Here is a 17,616-nt window from a genome sequence, read left to right on the forward strand (position 1 = left end):
TGAACCTCCGCACCGTGGGGCTGCGCGCTAACCCAGACAACCCCTGACATGCAAATTATTGTAATGTTGGAGGACACCGGAGTACCCGGAGGAAACCCACGCAGGCACGGGGAGAACATGCAAACTCCACACGGGGAGATTGGGGGCTGGAATCGAACCCTGGAACTCTGCTTTGTGTGGCTATGCGCAAACCACCCAGCTGCCTTATATAAAATCCATCACTCTTATATTCTAATCCCCGCTGAATCTGCGTATGGACATGCTCAACATGCGTAAAAAAACCTTATTGGGATTTTTCTGTGGAGTGAAATGCTTTGTGTCAACTTAAATTTGCAGGTATTTATAACAATCTAATGTACAAGAGTGTAGTTGACAGGGTTGGGTAAAGTTACTATAACTGGATTACTTTCAATTACTTTTGGATTACTCCAATAACAAATATGCTAATAAAAGACAAAAGAAAGTAAATATGAATAAAATTACTAAATTTTGTGCAGGCTTGGGGAGTAACAGAATACAGGGAACGGCAAAAATGATGTTGGCAAGCTGTTTGGATTGATTTTCATTTTGTTTCTGTCGCATCTTATGTTAGTTTTGCCGGAGATCAAAGCCAGGAGAGAAAGCTTACCACGTGTTGTGAGTCATAATTTTATTCATATTTAGTTTCGTTTGTCTTTTATTAGCATATTTGGTATAGGAGTAATCCAAAAGTAATTGAAAGTAACCCGGTTAAAGTAATCCTACCTAACCCTGGTAGTTGACCCTCAGTTATTGCTTTATTTTCTTAGCATTTCTTTGCTCCTTGACCCACTTTTGGGTCGCGATCAACCGGTTGAGAAACCTCGACAAACAACGTGAATATAAAGTGAAAGAATATAAAGTTAATTATAGTTATCAAAATAGCATACCGAATGGCCACCACTCTTTGTCAAATAATGGACTAGTTGGGCATTAGTCCATGTCAAGCAGATACAATAATACAGAAAAAATATCAATTGAAATGTGTCATTTGTTCAAGTTTATCTCACGGATTCCTATAAAGCTCACGTTTAAAAGGTAAAATCAACTTTCTCAACCTCAACTTCCGTAAACATACTTTTACTTTTTTAAGCCAAGACCGGAAACTCATGCGCCTAAAAACAACTTGACTGCCGTTACTGAGCGTATGCTTGTAACCGTTGGCCGCGTCTCTTCTTTTCTTTTACGCGGCGCCACGCTGCGATGCGGAACCGGCACCGGAACCGGTCTGGACCTCCGCGGTGGTCCCTTAAAGGAAACTCCGGTTCGGCTGAGCGAAGTCGGTCACCTAGGCGCCATGCTGCAGGAAGCTAGCCGCTAGCAGGGAAGCTATGAACGGCGGAGGCGGGAGCAGAGGCGCCATCAGCCGCCGCATCAAGAACCTGCTCAGATCCCCGTCAATCAAACTGAGGGGGCGGGGCCGAGTATTGCGTCATCAACAGCCAGGCGAGAAGGTGCGAGTTGACAAAGTGCAAGTTTTCTCTTTCAGTTCTACTTCTTCTCGACGAGTGTTCAATTCAACCCCTTCCAATTACAAGTCCCTCACTTGTTTATCTACCCGCCTGAACATTTTACACATGCAAATTTTATGTGATTTACTGGACTTGTGGTCATGTGATATCTCGGTCATAGAAGATCACGTGATACGGTATTTGATTCACAGCCAGTAGTTTCAAAGTCAATTATTGAGTTGTTTCGTCATGTGTGTTGTGATTTGTGAATGATCACAGCAATATTGCTTTCCTGAATTTCAATGCAAACGCACACAATGCTCATGTTTGCATTTGCAAGGGTGCCTGCAGACATTCGCGCTTCATTAGAACCGCTTACTCGTCTGTCAAGTCTCGGCAGTCATTCGAGTCCCACGCAAATGAGGGAAGTGGGCATGTGACTTGTTAACACGTTTCAACATGGTACTTCGTCGTCTCTTTCACCCCCTGCAGGTGACTTTGGAGAAAGTTCTGGGCATTACGGCACCGGGCAATCGAGCATTATCATGCGATCCAAGGAGTGGACTCCTGGCATATCCTGCAGGGTAAGCAAATTAAAGTGATTCCCGAATTCAAAAACATAGTCAAGTCATGTTTATTTGTATAGTCCTTAATCACAAAGAGTCTCAAAGGGCTGCACAGATTAAAGACTATTGCAAACTACACACTATTATGACACCATCCCCTCATCTAAAACCTACATAATAATACACACATTATCAACATAAAATATAGGTTATTCATATACTATAGAGTAGAAGTGTGTTTTAAGCTTAGATTTAAACATTTCCACTGAGGTTGCAGATCGAATCTCAGGAGGAAGAGCATTCCACAGCACCGGGGCCCGAATGGAGAACGCTCTTGAACCTGCGACTCTCTTCTTGGCTTTTGGGATCACTTGTACACTAGCATTTTCAGAGCGAAGGCTACAGACCGGAACATAGGGCGGGATTAAATCTGAAAGATATGAGGGAGCAAGTCCATGTATGATTTTGTATAATACCAACAGAACCTTAAAATCACATCTAAAGCTAACAGGGAGCCAATGCAGGTTAGCTAAACTTGGGGTCATGTGATCAAACTTTCTTGTCTTAGTTAAGTCAAGTCACATTTATTTATCTAGCCATTAATCACAAAAATGTCTCAAAGGACTGCACAGGATTACAATTACACAATTACCTGATCTTAAACCAACATTTAAAAGCCTCGCTGCAGCATTTTGTACCAGCTGAAAGCTCTTGATTTTGGACTTCGGGAGACCGGAGAGTAGTGCATTACCGTAATCGAGACTGGAGGTAGACAACGCGTGAATTATAATCTCCGCATTCGACTGAGACAGCATAGGGCAAATTTTAGCGAAGATGTAAGAAATCTTCACGTTCGTTTGAAGGGACAGATCTGGGTCAAATATGACCCATAAGTTTTTGACTCACTCTGGGTGATATTACATTTGTCAATGTTCAGAGCAGTTTTTGAGAACAAGTCACGGCATTTAGGTGGACGGTCTTTTAAGAGTTAAGGCGCAAGAAGTTGAGTGACATCCATTCTTTTATCTCAGTGAGGCAGGCCTCCAAATTTCCAGTTTAGTGTGGCAGATTCCTCCATCGGAAGATATAGTTGAGTGTCATCTGCGTAGCAATGGAAACTGATATTATACTTGCGAATAATATCACCTAATGGAAGCATGTAAATGCTGAAAAGAAGGGGGCCAAGTACTGAACCCTGCGGAACACCATAGGCAACACTAAAGGCCTCAGATGTCATTTCACCATATTCAACACAGTGCGTCCTATCTGAGAGGTAGGATCTGAACCATAAGAAGACGGTTCCTGAGAATCCAATCCATTTTACAACCGTTCTAGTAAGATATTATGGTCCACAGTGTCAAAGGCAGCACTAAGGTCCAGCAGCAGCAAGAGTAATGAAGCGCCGGAGTCCATTGCCAGTAGCAGATCATTTGTTACCTTAATCAGGGCTGTCTCAGTAGAGTGGTTAGCCCTGAATCCTGATTGCATTGATTAAAAAAGATTGTTATCGGATATAAAATCATTCAGCTGCTGTGTCACAACTTTTTCAAGTACTTTAGAAAGAAACGGTAGGTTTGACACAGGTCTATAATTACATAAGCTTTCTGGATCAATGTTGGGTCGTTTCAGTGTAGGTTTAATAACAGCGTACTTAAAAGCTCCTGAAACTACACCTAAAGAGAGTGATATGTTTATAATATTTAGAAATGAAGGTCCAAGGACCCCAAAAAGACCTTTTAATCAGCGAACCCGGAAGCGGGTCAAACAGGCAAGTGGTCGGTTTGGCCGTATTCACCACCTGTTTAAGATTATCGAGTAACAGATCACTAAATCGGGAATAATTTCCTGGACAGCCACCATGTCGCGCATCTATAGATTTCAGTTCTTTAATAGTACATGTTTATTTTGCAAAATGACTTTAAATGCATTTTGAAGACAATCTGTCTCGTCTTTGACTACCTGAGCTCTGACATCATGTGAAGCACATCAGCACCCTAGCAAGCCAAGTCACCCTCTTGTTTTACATTTTAACTCGTCAAAAGCGTTGTTTTAAGCCAGGTTTTTGTAGATTTTGTGGAGAATGCCATGAGGTTGTGTCGCTGGTGGTTGCAGCAGTGGTACAACAAATGTCGAGCAGCCAAACTGGGGCGAACTGGCAAAGATAACAAATAGAACGCTTACATGGGCTAAACCAGCCAGGACATGGCAGGCTAGCTGCAGAGAATGAACTGGTACCAATCAGCCGGTAAAAAAACGGGAGGCTGGTTGACAAAAAACATGCAGTAGGCAGCCAGGATAACCGCGAGCCACGGCATCAAAAATACAAACCCAGCCGGGAGAAAAAACCAATGAGCACGGCAGGCTGGCCAGCTAGCCGGCTGCTAAGTGGGCTTACCTAGACCAAACAAAACTGGAAGCCTTCCGGAGCCTGCACGCTAATAGGCAGCTATTTATATTAATTGCAAGACATGCAAAACTTTCAAAACTAATCGATACAAATAAACAGATTTGTACAAAACGTGACAGGGTAAAACAATGGAAATATTTTATTTTCACAATTATACATTCCGTGATTTTGTTGTAGCAATACAATGATAGTAAAGGAGATTCTGATTTATTTTTGAACCGACTTCGGTGGTTCAATGCAGCGTTGTCCCAGACAAGGAATTGAAATATGAACAAAGGGTGTGCATGAAGAAGAATCCTCAGGATTTGACAATGTACACACTGTATTTAGAAATCCTTATCATAACCGTGTATGCGGCAGGTGTGTCGTGGTCCTGCTGCATCCTCGCAAGAACAAACAACGTCACATCTTTAACGCATCAAGGTAAACTTGCTTAGTTCTTTAGCTTTTTTAACATGTGGTTTAAGGGTTTGTTTGTGTGTGCTGGCAGGAAAACCATCACTACGTTGGCCTTCTCACCTGATGGCAAACATGTGGTCACAGGCGAGGTGAGTCATTCCATGTCTAATGCTTCTAATTTCCAGTTGACATTTGACTCAGTCTTGTGACATGACATTCAATGCGTGTTTTTAGGGGAAGCATGACAATGTTTCTAGAATAGAATAGAATATACTTTTATTGTCATTGTTACAAAATGGGTTAACATATTGTGACAACGAAATTGGGCATGACACTCCAGTTTCACACCTTCACAGTGAGGTAAAAAAAAACAAGAAGATAAAGGAACAGAGAAGATAAGGTTATGAGACAAGGAGGATAAGGTTATAGTTATAATTTACACAATTTTTACACAAGAAATGTGGGCATGTAGGATGTTATATACCGTTTGGTATAAAATAGTCATCATAGTGCAAAAAAATGGTCAACATTGTGCAAGGTGAGCAGTAAACATAGTGCAGTCAATATTGTGCAAGAAACATAGACATGAGTACCATTTTACGATCGTATGAGGTAGTGTTTTTGCAAGTTTTTTTTTTCAGTTTTTTTGTGCGGTGTCTGTTTAGGGTGGTAATGGCTCTGGGGAAGAAGCTGTCTCTGAGTCCGTTTGTTTTTGTTTCTAATGTGACTTATGGGGTTACCACTTGACATTTGATATTCATATAGATAGATACTTTATTCATCCCCGTAGGGAAATTCACACTTCCAGCAGTCTACCCCGTTGTTTATTAACAGATGAACATGATGCCCTAGGGGTGCTTGTAGCGGAGTGGATGACGTCACGCCAGTCCAAAAGTTCGACATCCCTGCGGCAGATGGAAAACTTTTCTTTGTGAAAATCCAGGGATACACCACCTCGTGTTAGCAAGTCCGCCTCCTCTCCGATTCCCCCCGGCTTTCGTGTCTCTGTTTAGCGGCGTTGAAGCCGGGTAGCTCCGGGTGGCTACACGTTAGTGTCCGGAATGCTAAACGTGAGCCACGTTTCCGCAAAACACAGCAACTGCGCTCCCTGTGCGCTTCGATGTTTTCCACCAGCACTCGATGATCTTATTTGGTCGTATCGTTTGGCTATTTGAGTCATAGATTGGCATATGGCAATGTGATCTATCAGACGACACATCACCTATACAGTGTTTCCTCGCCATATTGCAGTTCATCTTTCATGCCCTCGTGCATCGTTATTATTATTATTATCGTGATTATTTCCACGAATTATTTCTGCAGATTTTTGCGTACATTGCGAAATTTTGGCGTCGCTTTAAGACCGCCAGGACATTTAAACCAGTCGTAGAACTGCCTTCTACATCATAGATTTGATTGGAGCAATCAAAATCAATCGTTTACATGACTAGGGACAAACTAATAACATTCGATACATGCCATCTGCGAGCAATCTGATCAGGGTGGTAAACACGAACGTGGTCATGACGAAAATAGACGTCGTTTCCACATTTAACTTTGACATTATTTAACGGAGCTGTCTGGAATTTGCATATGTTTTACTTGCTGACACCATTTTCCCTCTGAAATCATTGCAGCCTCTGTCAAGCTGCCTGTGCGGCGCGTGCAAGTACATGCATTTTTTTCGACGTGCCTGAATAAACTTTTTTGTATTTAAAACGGTCCTTTTCTTACTTTCACCGTTTTCATGCTACACTAACAGGAAACCTTGAGCACGATCATTAAATAGCTCCCAGACCCCCCTCTCCTTTCATGCTTTTTCATGTGTTGCTAAACCTGAACAGCTCTGATAAAAGTAAGATAAAAGCAGATGGGCGTGGTGAAAAAAATAAATAAAGGCTCTTTGAACTCAGTTGGGCACTGTTAACACATACTTAATAGAGAAACTATTCTACTTTTCACTATTACACTGATCCCACTCACCAAAATCAACAAAGTACCATGCTTGTTTGCTCTTGCTCTATTTCTGCATTCTGTCCGTTTACATGCACTGTATGTGTCTTTCCAGAACCATAGACTTACACTACATATGGATGGATACAATTGCCACATTCACGGATTTGTATGGTCTGTAACATTTTCGCTGAGGGGGCAGAAAATGTATAGAAATTTCCACAGAAAAATCCACGAATTCACATGAGGCTTTTTTAGCCAATAGGGTGTAGTTTGTGTGTACTACAAATCCCATGTTGCTCTGGCATAAAAACATCCCAGGCGAGGGAAATTGCATGCAGTAATAAGCTCAGGTAGAAAGATTGCTCGTGCGATGCTATAGTACACATATACATGGAAATTCACTAAATGTGAGTGGTTATGGAACGGATGCTGTATGTTTGAAAAACATGCAGAGAGTAATCAACACAGCCCAAAAGATCATCGGCTGCTCTCTGGCCTGTCTAGAGGACATTGCCGGCTTACTGCCGGATACTGTGGCAGAGCCACAGCATAAAAGACACTTCCCACCCCGGCCATCATCTCTTTGACCTGTAGTCCTCTGGGAGGCGCTTTTCTCAGGCCATCACCACCCTAAACGAGCGCACAAAACTGAAAACATAAGAGTGGAACTTATTTTGGGGTTTTTCTTTTTTTTGTTGATCCTCAATGTTATTGCATGAAACAGTGAAAGTCTATACCTTGTGACTTACAGTCGAACCTCGGTTTTCGAACGCCTCTCAGTTCGAACAAATCAGAGTCCGACCAAAAATTTTGAGAAATTCTTGCTTCGCTGTTCGGTCAAAAAATCGGAGTTCCAACGCCGGTAATGCGTGAGTGCGTACGCTAGGGTGCGATGCTGAGCGGCGTACGGGTGTTTTAGCCCCTTATTATGCCTCCGAAGAAAGTCAGTGCAAGCAGCAAAGTTGCTACAGGTGAAAAAAGAAAAGTAATGTGTACAACTATTGCATTTAAGAAAGAAATAATAGCCAAATATGAAGGAGGTGTGCGAGCGCCTTCTGCTGACCACCACAAAGGTAAGAAATCCTATTCATTACGATAACGCGAACGTATGATTTAGCCTGGGTTAGCTTTAAGTTTACGTTAAACATTCGGGGTGTTGGAACGGAGCCCAACATTGAGGGTGTTGTAACAGAGCCCCCTTTCCAATGAACCCCTCACCACTTGTTTGTTTTTACACGTTCATGTTAGCGTAATCTTTCGTACGGAAGATTACAATAACGTGAACGTACAATTAGCCTGGGTTAGCTTTATGTTTACGTTAAACATTCTAGGTAAACATTCAGAGTGTTGGAACGGATTAAAACGATTTACATTATTTTTAATGGGAAAAATGATTTCGGTGATTGAACAAATCGGTTTTCGAACGGTGTTCTGGAACAGATTATGGTCGAGAACTGAGGTTCCACTGTGTTTTTGTTTTTGCTGCTAAATTTTATTGCACTTCTTTTCAATGCACTATTCTTTTTAATTCACAAACATTTCACTAATATAACTCAGCTCAGTAGCCTAGATGGTAAGGCGCCCGCTTTGAGACTGGGAGGTCGGTGGTTCGCGCCCCGGCCGAGTCATTCCTAAGACTTAAAAAGTGGTCGGCGGCGCCCTCTGTTGGCTGCGGCTGCATCGGCTCGCTACAACGGGTCAGGTGCAATCGACATTTCGTTCTGTGTACATTGTTACACAGAATGACAATACAAGGAAATTATTATTATTATGTCAGTCTCCAAGCACGATGTTGTAAATATTTCTTTTGCCTTTTATTCTGAAAGTCTTTTATCTCTTTTTCTACTTAAGTCTTTATTACATGTTTACCCTGGAGTGCCATGTCGAGTCTTGTTAAATACAAGAAGAACAAAAAGATAGTTCAATTCAATTCATGTTTGTTTTCTGGTCATTTTTCACACGTATTATGTCGTCGTCATGCGACCTATTGATTTTTGTTGCCGTCTGGTCCTCAGAGCGGCCATATGCCGGCAGTTCGCGTGTGGGAAGTTTCGACTGGCGTGCAGGTGGCGTCTCTCCAGGAGCACAAATACGGCGTGGCCTGTGTGGCTTTCTCTCCCAACATGAAGTACATCGTCAGCATCGGCTACCAGCACGACATGCTGGTGCACGTGTGGAACTGGAAAGTAAGGCAATCGTGACACGCCTTTTTGTTATGTGTAGAGATCCAAAATAAGGTTTTATTCGCCAGACTTGGATTACAGGTTCTTGTCCTGACTACTGAGGAATCTTCTAGTACACATAAACCAGGGTTCTCCAACCTTTTTCAAGCTAAGAGCTACTTTAGTTTTAGAAACTCACTAAATAGCCAAAAAGTAGCTTGATGGTAAGCTAGAAAAGTGAATAAAGTAAAATTCTAAAAGGGAGCAAAATAGCTAGCTAAAGGAGTAAAAAGTCAACTCAATAGCCAGAATCTAAAACCAAAAATGTAAAAGCCAGATAGATGGCTAAAAAGGGGGCAAATTTAGCTTGATAACTATCAAAAAGGTTACATTTTTAGCTAGATAGCATGCAAAAATGTAAAAAGCAAGCTAGATGGCTTGCTCAATAGCTAAAAATGTAGGATGATGGCTAGCTACAAAGTAAATAGGTAAAAACTATAATGGCGCTATATAGCTAGCTAAAAGAGTAAAAAGTCGACTAAATAGCCAGATAGATGGCATGGCTAAAAAGGGGGGGCAAAATTTAGCTTGATAACTAGCAAAAAAGGGATACAATGTTAGCTATATAGCAGGCAAAAATGTAATAAAGCTAGCTAGATAGCTTGCTAAATAGCTAAAAATGTAGGAAAATGGCTAGCTACAAAGTAAATAGGTAAAAAACTATAAGGGAGCTATGTAGCTAGTTAAGAGTAAAAAGCCATCCAAATAGCCAGATAGAAAGCTATAAATGAAAGGGCTAAATCGACAGCGAAAAAGGGGAACCAAAATTTAACTTGATAACTAGCAAAAAAAAGGGATACAATGTTAGCTATATAGCAGGCAAAAATGTAAAAAGCTAGCTATATAGCTTGCTAAAAATGTAGGACGATGGCTAGCTACAAAGTAAAGCGATAAACAACTATAAGGGAGCTATACAGCTCGCTAAAAGAGTAAAAAGCCAACTCAATAGCCAGATAGAAAGCTATAAACGAAAGGGCTAGATCGATAGCTAAAAAGGGGGACCAAAATTTAGCTTGATAACTAGCAAAAAATGGATGCAATGTTAGATAGATAGCATGCAAAAATTTAAAAAGCTAGCTGGATAGGTTACTAAATAGCTAAAAATGTAGGAAGATGGCTAGCTACAAAGTAAATAGGTAAAAAACTATAAGGGAGCTATATCGCTAGCCAAAAGAGTAAAAAGCCAACTCAATAGCCAGATAGAAAGCTATAAATGAAAGGGCTAAATCGACAGCGAAAAAGGGGGACCAAAATTTAACTTGATAACTAGCAAAAAATTGATGCAATGTTAGATAGATAGCATGCAAAAATTTAAAAAGCTAGCTGGATAGGTTACTAAATAGCTAAAAATGTAGGAAGATGGCTAGCTACAAAGTAAATAGGTAAAATACTACAAGGGAGCTATATAGCTAGCCAAAAGAGTAAAAAGCCAACTCAATAGCCAGATAGAAAGCTATAAATGAAAGGGCTAGATAAATTCCTATAAAGGGGGACCAAAATTGAGCTTGATAACTAGCAAAAAAAGAATAAAATGTTAGACAACAGGCAAAAATGTAAAAAGCTAGCTAGATAGCTTGCTAAATAGCTAAAAATGTAGGAAGAGGTCTAGCCACAAAGCTAAAAAGGAAGCCAGATTGCTAGCTAAAAAAACTGCAAATGTTTTGCTCATTTGCTTGAAAATATAAACCCATGAATTGGAAATAAAATATCAATAAAAAGATGAACAAATACATTTTTAAATACATGAATATATTTTTATTCTATTCCCTTAAAAATAATTATTAATACTTGGATATTTTTGGAGTCCATTAACGCCCGTGAACTGCAATTCATTTGAATTTCTAAAATAACAATTTGTTATGTGTTAACTATGTTATTACTACTGTATGCCAATACCAGGTTAATTATTAAAATATAGGGTTGACGAATAAAAATAATTTTACCTGAAGATCAAAATGACCCAGCACTGGTGAATTATTTTCACAACAGGTCCGCTGGGCCCTTAACTGTCTTTAGTGGGCACCAAGTTGGAGACCCCTGACTTAAATAATCCCCCCAAAAATGAAAGATTAATCTCCTTAATGGCCAATTTCAGGGGTGTCATCTTATTTCAGCCTGGGGGCCGCATGCTAGAAAAAAACCTTGTCATGGGTGCCGGACTAAATGAATATAAAAGGATTATTGTGGGGGTTTGCTCATTTTGTTTCCTCCATTAAAATTGAATTAGTTTTAGTCTTCATCGACTGTGCATTTATCAATAAAAAGTACAACAATTGAATTAATTACCACTACTTTTAATTCAAGGAATCTCTTGGAGACTGAGAAGTGACAAAAACAGAATACAAACACTAATTTAAATGATGTACTTTTTTTAAAAAAAAATGTGTTACCAAATTTAAGAACTTAGATTGGATTTCTGTTATAGAATTAAGCTAAAGCTTCTTTAATATTTTCCAGACACCTAGGTGATATATTTTTGAAAAATATGTTATTTCTTTTGTAGTGCGTTGAACAGCGAGTGCCTGACTTTTATTTTAAGTACGATAACATTGGGACGGGTTCTTTGATAGCTAGATAGATGGATGGATAGTTTATTCGTCCCCGTAGGGAAATTCACACTTCCAGCAGTATCTTTGTGTTTAAAAATAAAATAATAAAATATATAGAATACAAAATACCCAGTATAACGTAAAATACACGCTAATAAAAATAGGGTAATATGCAAATGTGGGTGTGGGGTTTAATGTGGGCTTCTACTCCCCCGGGTGGTATTAAAGAGCCTCATGGCATGTGGAAGAAATGAGCTCCGTCTGTCCGTGGAAAGAGACTGTTACAGCAGTCTGTCGCTGATCAATTAATGGTAGTCAACAAATTCAGCCACAGTGGGTGCTTTTCGAATGGCACCTGGCTTTGGCAACAGTCAGTGGACATATTTAAAACCGCTAGTCATTTTTCTCTTGTACTTCTCTTGCCTGTGTGTACAGAAAGGTGTGGTGGTGGCCGCCAACAAGGTGTCGAGTAAGGTGACCGCCGTGTCCTTCTCGCACGACTCTTCCTACTTTGTGACGGCGGGGAATCGGCACGTCAAATTCTGGTACCTGGACCACAGCAGAACCTCCAAGGTGACGAACCTGAAATGCTTACCGAAATTAAAAGACATAGTGGGTTTCAATTAGTTAAATCTTTCTCTCTCTGTCTCTCTCTCTCTCTCTCTGTCTCTCTCTCCCTGTGTCTGTCTGTCTCTGTGTGTCTCTGTCTGTGTGTCTCTCTCTCTGTCTTTGTCTCTGTCTGTGTGTGTGTGTGTCTCTCTGTCTGTGTCTCTGTCTGTCTCTCTCTCTGTGTCTCTCTCTCTCAGTCTCTCTCTGTCTCTCTGTGTCTGTTTTACTCTGTGTCTGTCTCTCTCGCTCTCTCTGCGTCTCTCTGTCAGTGTCTCTGTGTCTGTGTCTCTGTCTGTCTCTCTCTCTCTAACTCTCTCTGTCTGTGTGTCTCTGTCTCTCTCTGTGTCTCTGTCTCTCTCTGTGTCTCTGTCTCTCTCTGTGTCTCTCTTTCTCTCTCTGTCTCTGTCTCTCCGCTGTAATGAAAAAGTTGCAACACTACTATGCGGACTTTCACTCTTTGCGGTTGGTTATGGTCCTCATTAATCACAAAACCCAAGGGATCTCTGTACTGCAATGACACTCAAAGTCTGCTTCACACACATTACAAGTAGTCTTTATTTATTCGTTGTATCCAGGCTAAAATGGTCCCAAACTTCAGAAGTTTTGGTACGCCTACTCAATATTTATCCCGTCCTTGCTCTATGGTATCACTCTCAGCAGAGGTGATATTCATGTAGAGATGCCTCACTCTGTTGGAAAAATGTGCCTAGCAACTGTAGTCAACAATGGAATTCATTGTTGACTACAGTTGCTAGCTGTAGCTGTGTTTGTTGACTACCATTTATTGATCAGCGACAGACTGCTGTTACAGTCTTGTTCCACCGACAGACTGAGGAGATAATTTCTTCCTCATGCCATGAGGCTCTTTAACTCCATCCGGGGAGTGCTAGGCACATTTTTAATAATCATTTTTGTTGATAACCTGGACCTATCGTTGCAGTCCTACCTTAATTTGTGGGGAAATTCTCACGTCATATTTGTCTCAGGTGAGCACGGCAGTTCCTCTGCTGGGACGTTCGGCCCTGCTGGGAGAACTGAAGAACAACTTCTTCTGCGACGTCGCCTGCGGGCAAGGACAGCAGGCGTCCTCCACCTTCTGCATCAGCACTTCGGGTTTCCTGGTGCAACTGGACCAACGCCGTATGCTCCAAAAGTGGGTGGAGCTTCGCGTGAGTCCACTCTCTTTATTTTATCGTACCTTTGTTGTTTGGGTGAAGGTGCTGATTGCAAGGCTCTTTTGCTTCTTTTTCTGCTTCTCGGCCAGAGAGTTGACTCCGCCCCAGTAAGTCAGACGATCTAGGGCCGCCGTTCGTTTTTACGATTTTCATGTGTGATATTTTCAATCATTTGGTGATGATTTGATCATTAGCATCCTGGATTTCACACATCATTTAGAGTTGTACATGCACGTTCTTTATCATTTATAATAATATATCTATCTACCCTGGTCATATCCCTCGAGAGGGGTGACCTAATAATAATAAATACTATTAATTCATCTTGTTTTCTCTAGTTTTGTTTTTTTTTTTTCATGTACTTTTCGGTATTTTCATGAACAATGTTTTTTTTTTCTATGCTTTTTTGCTTTTCCCCCTGACCATAGTATCAGTGTCTGAAACTTATGACAAAAAGTTACCGGACACCAGGGCAGACAACTCTGAAAAGTTGCCTGCCCCATTTTTCACAACTTGAAACACAATAAGACGACTAATCGCAAAAAAAACTCATTGTTGCAAAGTATTAAGGATTGATAATCAGAATATATAACAGAACAACACTTTAAAATTAAGTTTATTATAAATGAACCTATAACATTAATTGCATGTATATAACATCGCTGTTTTTCATCTGCCATCAGTATGTACCTGTATTTACTCATCTTCATTCATGCAATGTTTGCGTTGCGTCGTCTGCTACAAGCCACGTGAACTCCTCTTTCTACGAGGCTTTTAATGTATGTTTACGTTTTGTAGCGTCATCAATTTTGTTAGCTTCTTTTGAATCTTTTTTTCTGGGGCTGAGGTTTTGGCTTGATTACAAACCACTTATCCATGTTTGAGTTCTCTGTGCGTCTACTTTGTAAAATGATATGCAAATGCACGACCTTATAACGCTCCGGAAAGTTAGTCGATGCAGGCTTCTGATTGGCTGCCGAGTATGCAATTGCCTAACAAACCGTCATTTCCAAACCGAACTAAGATTTCGAAATCAGAATAAAGCAAACGTTTGATTTGAAACGAATAAAAAATAAAAACGAAATTTTTTTTTTTTTCTTTCTTTCTTGAATAAGTTGTCAGCCACCCGGGCGGGGACGTTTTGTAAATTGTACGCCCGGCATAAAAGATGCACGCCCCGGGCGTCCGGGCATGCGGTTTTTCAGACACTGATAATATGTATAAGCAGTGTAGGAAATGGATGGTTAGATTTTGCTTTTAACTTTTTTTTAAACTTTTTTTTTTATTAATGTCTGTCAACTGTCACCTTTTTAATAATTAATTTTTTGCTTTATATTTTAATTGTTATTTTAATCTTTTATTTTCATTCATTACAATTTTCATTTTTTTACCTCATTCTTTCTCCTTGTTGTTTTCTTCCATTTTTTTTGTTTGCTGTTTCTGTAAAGTTTTTCATTTTTGTCTTTTTGGTTAATCATAGTTTCACACACTCCATTCACGTTTTGATGTATCATATACGATCGCTGGTTTTTACTGATTGTTTTACTTAGCTTTTCTTATCGTTCACATTGTTCTTTTTCACTCAACTTTCCATTTTTGTTTTTATGTATCATAATTTGATGCTCATTTTTGTAATGACAAGGATTTTTTTTTTTTTTATTGTCACTATTTTTTTCAACTTTTTCCTTTTAAAATCTTTTTATAATTTTTCATTATAATTTTCATTTGAATTATGTTATTGCTTTGTCATTCCACTCATTCCGTTTTTTTTTTCCACATGATTTATTCATTCAATCACTCAACCGTTCATCCCTACAGGTATCACTGGATATTTTTCTTATTATTTTTTTAAATCACCAATTCAATCACTGCAAGCCTACGCAAATTAAAGATTTTTGCGGTCCAGGCCAATGTTTTTCAACCTTTTTTTTAACCAAGGTACACTTTTATTTAAAAAAAAGTTCCGAGGCACACCGTCCGTCAAAACTGTTTGAAAATGAAGTTATGTCAAATATTTCACTTTACTACCTCATAAGCAAAAAAATAGTACATAAAAAGAAGAAAATACTCAAAATAAAAAAGAATGATGTGCTTTATTTATGTTTTTATTTTTTACAGTGCAATCTTAAACCACTTTGTTAAACAAATTAAGTTATTAAATGTACTGTGCCACCTCATGAGCAGATAATTAGTACAGTGGAACCTTGGTTCTCGACCATAATCCGTTCCAGAACCCTGTTCGAAAACCGATTTGGTCGATCACGGAAAATCGTTTTTCCCATTAAAAGTAATGTAAAATCGTTTTAATCCGTTCCAACACCCTAAATGTTTACCAAGAACGTAAACATGAAGCTAAACCAGGCTAATCGTACGTTCGCGTTAGCGTAATCTTCCGTACGAAAGATTACGCTAACATGAACGTGTAAAAATAAAAAAATCAGGTCGTTTACACGTCATTTAGCACCCGGGTCTCCACAACAAGTGGTGAGCGGTTAAAGGATAAAGAAAAGATTTATGAATAGGATTTCGTACCTTTGTGGTGGTCTGCAGAAGCCATGCTCTATTCCCTCGAAAGAAGGGAAACTCGCACATTTTCTTCATATTTTGCTATTATTTCTTTCTTAAATGCAATAGTTGTACGCACTACTCTTCTTTTTTCACCTGTAGCAACTTTGCTGCTTGCAATGACCTTCTTCCGAGGCATAATTAGGGGTTAAAACACTCCGTTCACCGATATTAATAACGAAAGCAAAAAGGAGTGCACGCTCACGTGACAACAGTTCTTCACGAGGGGTGGGGGCAATCTACACCCGTACGCCGCTCAGCATCGCCCCTAGCGTACCGGCGTTCGAACTCCGTTTTTTTGAACGAAAAGCGAAGCAAGAATTTCTCAATTTTGGGTTGAGAACCGATTTATTCGAACTGAGAGGCGTTCGAAAACCGAGGTTCCACTGTATTTAAAAATCGACTACCACCTACTGTTATGGATGACTATTACAGTTCCTCGTCTGAGTATCAAAAATACTGAATAATGGCCTGATTTTTTGGAAAGATAAAATTGGGAAAATTCCAGCGGCACACTAGACAAGGTCTCACAGCACACTGGTTGAAAAACACTGGTCTAGAGCCGTCTACGGTTCTTGACGGAATAATCTAAGTTCAACTCATTTTGATTCTTCTGCTATTGAATTTCACTTTTCACTCGGACATTCATGTTCCGTTCCTCCGTTGTATACATTCACGTTTACGCTCGCAGTCTTGTTGGGTCGTCTGTCGCCCCCGTCCTTGTTCGTTCCAACACACCTCAACCCGTGACGGGTTGAAGTTTCTCCCTGTTGTTGCCGAATCACAAGATAACGACGAGTCTTTTGTGAAATTGCGTGCCCGCAGGCTTCCCAGGCCACGTGTTTGTGCGTGACGGACGAGCTGATCTTCTGCGGCTGCTCGGACGGCGCCGTGCGAGCTTTTAGCCCGCACTCGCTGCAATTCCTCCGCACGCTGCCTCGCCCTCACTTCTTAAGCGCTGACATCTCTTCCATGACTGATGCCAGGTGAGAAGAATTGGAATAATACCGTTAGCTTTGACTGTTTTGAGATTCACTCGTTTTTGTTGTTCTGCCGTGCGAGGCTAGTCGCTAATAATCTGTACTTTTTGCTAAGAATCTTTTTGAAGGTATACTTTTTAAGTCATGATTTTTTTTTTTTTTTTAAATAAATATTTTTTTATACAGTGCCTTGAAAAAGTATCAGCCCCCTATAACATTTTGCTATATTGCCATTTTTCAGGCTTCAAACTAAAAGCTAAGAAACTGAAATCAACAACATGTGAGACACAATCACGAAGTGGAACCGAATGATTTCCAAATTTTGTATTTACAATCAAAAACTGCAAAGTGTAGCAAAAATATCGGCCCCCTGTTATATCAGCTGAGCCAACTGACTCCATAGGTTCCCCGATGACTTGGGAATGATCCAATGTCGGCCTGAAATGTGGCAAAAACTAAAGGGAAATAAGTTCTTGGTGGGCAATATTTTGGCTAGGTACTGTGAGTATATACATTAATGTGTTAATTATATTTGTTTACAATCAAAATTCACCCTTTTTTGTCAAACTCGGGGCGGAGATTTTGCTACAAAAATGACATCACAGTTGTTCAAGTCACAAGTAAAGTCTAATCCCTGTTAAATGTAAATGGTCTGCATTTATATAGCGCTTTTTAAGTCACTGAAGACCTCCCAAGGTGCTTTACAATGTGCTTTACAC

At 40.1% G+C, this 17,616-nt stretch overlaps 1 protein-coding gene across 1 annotated transcript in view; it reads left to right on the forward strand.

Moving 5' to 3' along the window:
- The first annotated feature begins 1,156 nt into the window (after positions 1 to 1,156).
- Positions 1,157 to 17,616, forward strand: part of mapkbp1 (mitogen-activated protein kinase binding protein 1) — a 32,181-nt gene continuing 15,721 nt past the window's right edge. The window contains exons 1-9 of the mRNA XM_088354989.1: positions 1,157 to 1,472; positions 1,962 to 2,053; positions 4,803 to 4,865; positions 4,933 to 4,990; positions 8,813 to 8,983; positions 12,004 to 12,141; positions 13,164 to 13,346; positions 13,442 to 13,459; positions 16,743 to 16,903. Coding sequence (XP_088211115.1) covers positions 1,350 to 1,472; positions 1,962 to 2,053; positions 4,803 to 4,865; positions 4,933 to 4,990; positions 8,813 to 8,983; positions 12,004 to 12,141; positions 13,164 to 13,346; positions 13,442 to 13,459; positions 16,743 to 16,903 — 1,007 coding nt within the window. The 5' untranslated portion in view covers positions 1,157 to 1,349. The remainder of the gene's footprint in view (positions 1,473 to 1,961; positions 2,054 to 4,802; positions 4,866 to 4,932; positions 4,991 to 8,812; positions 8,984 to 12,003; positions 12,142 to 13,163; positions 13,347 to 13,441; positions 13,460 to 16,742; positions 16,904 to 17,616) is intronic.

This window comes from Urocampus carinirostris, chromosome 15, assembly GCF_059441175.1.
Source record: "Urocampus carinirostris isolate Australia breed hairy pipefish chromosome 15, RoL_Ucar_1.0, whole genome shotgun sequence".
NCBI lineage: Eukaryota > Metazoa > Chordata > Actinopteri > Syngnathiformes > Syngnathidae > Urocampus > Urocampus carinirostris.